At 41.1% G+C, this 7,075-nt stretch overlaps 1 protein-coding gene across 1 annotated transcript; it reads right to left on the bottom strand.

The window, feature by feature from the left end:
• Positions 1 to 365: 365 nt before the first annotated feature.
• LOC117412994 (TMF-regulated nuclear protein 1-like) lies at positions 366 to 5,740 on the bottom strand. The gene has a single exon (XM_034021678.3). It carries the CDS (start codon positions 5,432 to 5,434, stop codon positions 4,940 to 4,942), a length of 495 nt encoding a protein of 164 aa, XP_033877569.1. The 5' UTR covers positions 5,435 to 5,740; the 3' UTR covers positions 366 to 4,939.
• Positions 5,741 to 7,075: the final 1,335 nt, after the last annotated feature.

Genomic DNA, 7,075 nt, shown 5'->3' with positions numbered 1-7,075 from the left:
AACCTTTATTTTACTTGCAAGAAGCTCGTGGATTGGTTATTCTGAACTGTGAAGATTGCACCCTACACACAGTTCTTCACAGTGTGTCCACTGAGCCCACCTGAAGTCACGCGCCTCTTTACACCCAGGAGCAGATTCACTGGCCTTTGCTGCCTTTCACCTCTCGAAGCCCGGGTTCAGATCGTAACTAGAGGTCTCAACACAGCCCACATGCAAAACAGTCACGTAACGTGGCAGTCTGTGCTGGTGAGAGGCCGTGGGTGTTAGGGTCAGGATTGAGGGCCGTTCTCTTCAGAGCTCATACCGTTCATGAGCCATCAATCCACACGCATTAAAAACACATCAATAAAAACGCAAAAGACGGTTCAGATAGCTTTTATTTACATCTTGTTCAGGTTCAGACCTAGCGGTTCCCAAAGGACAGTGCGCATTCAGTTGTGGGTGCCGCTGTACAGAGCTGTGACAGCAGTGAGAAACAGCGTCAGGAAGGAAACAGTTACGTATGGTAACAGACGCGCAGTCTGTTTAAGCAAGGCAATGGTCTCCCACTCCAGCCTTTGTGTTTGTACATTTAGGAATCAGCCAGTCAGGTTTGTGTTAAATTCCACATCAGTTCTTTGCCAGCTTATAACCTACAAGAGCTGCACCGTTTCCACATCCCTGTACAGCCAGACCATCAGTGTAACAGGTTTACAGTAGGGTTCACTGACAACGTTTTACAGTATTTTGGACACAACTTTTTTTAAATGCAGCACAATGCTGGCATGGGGCTAGATTCCCAAAGCTATTTACTCCAAGATGTAATTAGATTTTTTCACAAAGTAATAACACACCCAATAAAAAAACTCAGTGATTTGAGATGCTAATGAAGATTTGGAGTACCGGTAAATAGTTTTGAGAATCTAGTCCATACTGTACAGTATCTCAAATGTCATAATGTATTTATTATACCAGGATATAACCCTTGAGATGCACATCTCATTTACAAGGGGGTCCTGGCAAGAGAAGACGACAAGAAATAACATCAGAAAAGCAACGTCAAAAAGAGACGAATCATTCAGACAGGATAAAAAAAAAACAGTTAAAACAATCATAGAAACAGTAATACAAAATAAACCAAGTAAAACAATTCTAGTTGACATGATCCTGGCCTGGTCAGTATTTACAGTATCTGCAACCCTGGTCAGATTTAAACTATTTATGATTTAAAATCATATTTTGCTGAACAATTGTTTTTAAAATGTATTCAGACTTTTGAAATATTCTACCAGGAGCTAATAGGATTTTCAAGTTATTATTATTATTATTATTATTATTTGTTAGTATAGTTGAAGTATTGTCATGATGCATGCTTCAGCATTCAGGCTGATGTTGTTTGTTAGCCACTTTTTAATTGTGTGCACAAATCTCTTAGGGAAAAGTGTCATAGATGATCATCTTTTTGAAGTACACTTGAGTGCTCGTAAATGCATTACAATCCTACACCTTTACAAGCCCGCTACAGTATGTGTGTATGAGTGTATTATATGTAAGTACGTTTATATACATGTTATCATTTTTTTTAAAAAAGGATATGGAACTGATTGCATTAAAATAAGGTTTTCTATCTAAACCTCATGGGTACAGATCATAAGCGATTGTAACATCCCTTCATTGGGCCCGATTCACAAAAGTTTAATGACAGTTTAAAGGACTTTTTTTTAAATTAATTAATTAAGTTAATGGGCTTAAACAACATTCCTTAACCAAACATTCCTAAAACAGACCCTTTTTAATAATCCTCAATGATCTTTTGCTACTAAAATGTGCTACTGTTAAGAGAAATGAAACATTTCTCTTAAGCAGTAGCAATGCAGCATTGTGAGTTATATTAAAACAACATGTGTGTATCTGGCTGAATCTGTATGCATGCATGAATAACTGTACATAAGCACCTGTCTGAGAGCGAGGAGTCGGGAAATGGAAGCAAAGTATTTACTGGTGTTTTACTTTGAATCCAACAGATATATTATTTCATTGAGGAAGCTGAATAAATCGTTCAACAGAGGAAAGAGTCTTCACCAGATCCTTGATATGGAATTGCAGTCCTGTCATTTGTTGTTTTAATATTAATATACTTATTAAGCAGTCCCATGTGAAAAAACAATATAGCTTATACATATGTCAAATGTTATGCTTTATGAGAGCTATTATGAAAGGATGCAATTTTCAACTTTCTGACTCCACCAAAGAGATGGCTGCTAAAGGAATACTTTGCATCATCTACATTTGCCTAATATTTCATTCATTACCTGTATAATAAGCCAGACTTCTGAAAAGACTCCTTGCGGCTGATTGTGGGGAAGTGATGCTGCGAAGAATATTAACACCCATAGGTGAGGACTGTGCGCCACTAATATGCTTCCCTGCCTCACTTCCCCACTGTCAGTCAGAAGCAATTTTTCAGGGAATAGTTAGCATTGGGCACATGTAGATTATATACAGTATCCCTTTAAGATAACACACTGCTTATTTAGGATTCCTCTGTCATTCACTTACTGGCTGGTTGAGAGCAGATGACAGCTTAGTTCAGTTTACCATAAAAACAGTTTTTACTGTATCACAATGTATGTGCAACATATATTAAAGCTATATCTCCTATCATGTACTGTACAGTATGAGACAAACACCACATAATGGAGTAAACGGTTTATCATCGTGTTTGCTTCTTAAACAAGCTCAAATAATCGCTATTGCCGTTTCTAACAGCTGGGAGTCGTTCAAATTAGCATAGCAACTAATAATACAAGTTGCCTAATGTTTCGGAGCGCCAGATATCAGTGTGACTAATTTGTGCAGTTCTATACAGCATAAACACTTCAGTATACAGCTGAAAGCATTGACAGTTTATTTCTTTAGATATTAAAATCTAAGCTGTCTGGTTGCCACAGTGGTAAAATCCAAGTATGTCCATATGGCCCTCCTCACATGAGAAATTCCTTTCAAATAATGAATATGGGCCTCCACCCTCTTGTATATAAGAACATGTAATCCTAGCTGTTTCCACAACCCCACTGTGGAAACTGTTCTCCTTGCTTTTCCAATAATTGCCCTCCCCTCCCTCTGCAAGCGGGTTCCTGCTCAATGCAGTTTGAGAGAGCAAACTGTGATTCAAAAATGAAAACGTCACCATAGCGGAGACTAGGAGGGTCAAAGATCTTTCATTCTTTAATTTGATATATTTCTACTTTCGTTTTGAATTCGACTAACCTGAACCTCGAATACTAAAACTAGCCATCTCATTGATTACAAAGCTTGAGCTCGTAAAACAAACGCATTCAAAGATTAAACAAGCTGCAGTTCAATCTGGCTCTTTTTTCTTTATCGCAATGCAACGTCACTTTGTGTGCAAAGTAAAAACTCAGTGGTACCTGCAGCACAGCAGTCAGAACCTGGAGATCATATAACAAGTAAAGGCAAGCGTTTCAGAGATATTATTTGCGATTGCAAACGGACATGCTGCACATTCATATTTAAACTTAGTGAGTCCCAATGAGACTTCTCTTCCAGATGGCAGCCATCATTGTATAACCAATTAAATACGATGAATTAACATTAACATTCATTACAATGTTATTCAAGGCGCAGTACAACTTGACAGTGACTTGAACTAAGAGATCCTCAGCTTTTAAATTTAGTTGATAGATTTAGCCAATGAAAGTGGCTGCCTTGAGCAAACAGTCATACTGTTAATGTTTTCAGGTTTCACTGTCCACTCCATTTAATCACATTGTTTTTACTCAAACTTTGAATAAAGTGCTACCCTGATTGAACACACTGCAGAATTAAGGTTGATTTTGCAGCTACGCTGTAGTTACCATTTATTTGATATCTGTTACATACACTTAGTACATCATTTGGCTATTTGTAAAGATGAAGCTCCATACACTAACAACTTGTATTTAACAAATTTCCTGATCATTTAATTTGGTTGTACATTGCACAAAAAGAGTACGTGGAGAGTCAATGTACCTGTATTCTGAAGTGTACTTTATGCCCATTTCCTTTTACTGAATAGTCTAGAAAATGAGGACAAACAGACCTCAGGAGAGGAGGTTATTTCAGTAACAAGGACACCGGTGTGTGTATGTGGGACACAGCAAGCCAAAAATATCCCTCAGTACCCCCTGAGTATAAAAAAACTGACAGTAAGGACATGCTGATGGAAACTCAAGGACAGATCCCCCTGCCTTGCAGGTAAAGCGGTCGATGCAATCCTTATACATTCTGAGGGTTCGGTATTACATTCAGAAGGATGTGCAGCTTAGTGATTCACGGAGTGGACTGGATTGTCATCGAAGCATCTGACCCCTACCATGACATAAGCATTTTAACAAAAGCTTCAAATTGCAAATCTGTGCCCCATCCCAGAAGTAAAAATGCCATTGGAAAAGAGACACTGCTTCTCAGTCATGTTATGCTTAGAACTAAATCTCCCAGTTAAATACAAATTATACATCCGCTTCATAGCCCTGAGAACTAGTAACATTTTTCATCCTACTGTCACTTTACTGAGCAGTATTCATCAATAATTGCTTGCAACCAGTGTGTTTTTAAAAGTACAGATAATTCATGCCTCACTGCTTACATACTGCAATTCCAATTTTACATAACCCGCTGCCTCCACATTGATAGAATGTTGCTATCTTAACATTCAGCACTGTAGATGATCTTGAGTCCAAAGCCTCCTCCTTGTAAAAGGAGATGCTAACTTTTATTTTATCCATTAAGCCTTACTGAGTGAATGCAGTGGCTGAAGAAAGGTATTATATCTGTCCCTGGGAGATGAGACACAACTGACCTGTGGAGACCAGGAGTGGAAAGAAGGCTGGTTAGCTAACCTTCTGTTCTAGAATCGCCCGTCACCACGAGAGCGGTCCTGAAGCTCTCTGATCCCGGGTTATTTGAGTTTGACTGGCCAAGGCAAGCAGGTTCGAAGCCCCAGCATTGAGGCGAAGACGATTGTGGACCGGTGCTTCTTGAATTTCAGGGTCTTCTTCAGGGTTTGGGTGTTCTCGGCGGCATACAGCTCCCCCTGTTGGGCAGCACCGGAGATGCGCTCCACCAGCTCGCTGTGCTCCGCCACCTCTTGCTCGGACTGCACGAAGACGTCATGGAGCTCCTGCAGCCGGCTCTCCATCTCCAGGATGACCCGCTGCCTCTCCTCCACCTCCAGCAGCCTCCGTCTAGCCGCCTCGAACTCCATGCTGGAGCTGGGGGTCACCAGCCTGGACGAGGGGGCTGTGGGAGCACCTGCCACCCTTCCTGTTGCTTCGGCCCTGCCATGGTCACCCAGGCGACGGAAATCGCCCAGGGAGATGGACCGCCGGGACGAGGACTTGCTCTTGAACCCCGAAGCCTCTGGGTGAACCGGGTCAGAAGACTGGCCCTTCATGGTTGCTGCAGTTGGCTGGGCACCTCAACAAAGCTTGCTGGGACTCTTTCACTATTACTTCTTTCTCTCCCTGGTCCCTGTTCTCTCTCTCTGGCAGAGCGGAGTCTTCTGGAAACAGAACACACAGGCACTGCTCGCTGCTCCAGTCCATTCATTAATAAGAGATGCTGGATTTAGCTTCAAGGAGCTGGACTGCCATTGGCAGTTCTGCTGAAGACTAATGCCTGCTTAGTGGTCGCCTTCCGCCTCAGCTCTGCCTCTCTCTCTCTCTACCTTCAGTCCTGCTGCTCAGTAGCTGTTATAAACTGCCTTCTCTTGTAAAAAAAAATGCTGAATGATTTATATTTGTATGTTGCTCCTCCCTCTATCCCTCTCTCTCCATCGCAGCTCTCAGGCCTCCTATGTCATCCTTGCGTTGCCAATAGCAACCTGGCCCTGACGTCAGTTAGCTGGTCTCAAGGGGGGCTCTGTTGTTTGCCAGCAGGTGCTGAGATTACCGGCACTTTGGCTCAATTTCTGGCAGCCAGGCCCCTGAGGTTGTCATAATTCTTGCTGTAGGCGAGTTAAACAGAGGAGTGGAAACACAGTGAATAGTAGCACCAGCAAACACTAGCAGTGACTCGCAGAGTATAGGAAAACAACAAAACAGGAAGGTAATCCCACGTCGATGTGGAAGACATACAAGTTATTTTAAAATTGTATTCACTAATAATTTAAACATGGTCATCAACCCTTTTATATTTAAAGACATGCAGCAGTGTGGAGTAGTGGTTAGGGCTCTGGACTCTTGACCGGAGGGTTGTGGGTTCAATCCCCAGTGGGGGACACTGCTGCTGTACCCTTGAGCAAGGTACTTTACCTAGATTGCTCCAGTAAAAACCCAACTGTATAAATGGGTAATTGTATGTATAAATAATGTGATATCTGTATCATGTGAAATAATGTGATATCTTGTAACAATTGTAAGTCGCCCTGGATAAGGGCGTCTGCTAAGAAATAAATAATAATAATAATAACATGCAGCGGTGACTTGCTACAGAAAAATGTATATGTATATTATTAGGCACGCCAAATAGATTACAAAACAATGCACTAATTGATTGGCAGCATCATCTCTTGTCCCCTCTTTACCCATGTTGAAGATCTTCTGTTTCTTTGCCTGTTTTTTTTCCTACAGTAATTCATAATAAACAGAATTTTCCAGTACGAAAAAGGACAAAAGTTTTCCTGGTATCTCATCACTTCCTGTGTGGTTGATCACATGACTGAACAATAGCAATGTCGTGCAACTGAGAAGGAAGTATCGAAACCTTTTGCTCCTAGAGCATTGTCTTTTAATTATCTACATTATTGTGTGTAGAAAACACGCACAGACCTAAGAGATCTTCAACATAAAATGGGCGTCAGTGATAACACTGATTAGAAGTGAGAACAATCACTTCAAGCCTTGGTTACTGCAGCTTCCACAAGGCACAGAGGGCTTGTAGTACCTATGTAGTTAATACGTTGTGTGTAGGTGATCTCTTGTGTATCCTTGTGCAGTGTGGCTGCTCAAACTGGGCGAAATGATGTGATTTATAATAATGTAACTTACTTTAAATCATAGAAATGACTTCTAACTTTAGAATGAGAAGTGTGACA

Source organism: Acipenser ruthenus, chromosome 23 (assembly GCF_902713425.1).
Source record: "Acipenser ruthenus chromosome 23, fAciRut3.2 maternal haplotype, whole genome shotgun sequence".
Taxonomy (NCBI): domain Eukaryota; kingdom Metazoa; phylum Chordata; class Actinopteri; order Acipenseriformes; family Acipenseridae; genus Acipenser; species Acipenser ruthenus.
Note: the sequence above shows the minus strand (reverse complement) of the source record. Positions and strands in the feature narration are given on the sequence as shown.

Coding starts and splice junctions, on each gene's coding strand:
- LOC117412994 (XM_034021678.3), bottom strand. CDS start 5,434: ATGAAGGGCCAGTCTTCTGACCCGGTTCACCCAGAGGCTTCGGGGTTC.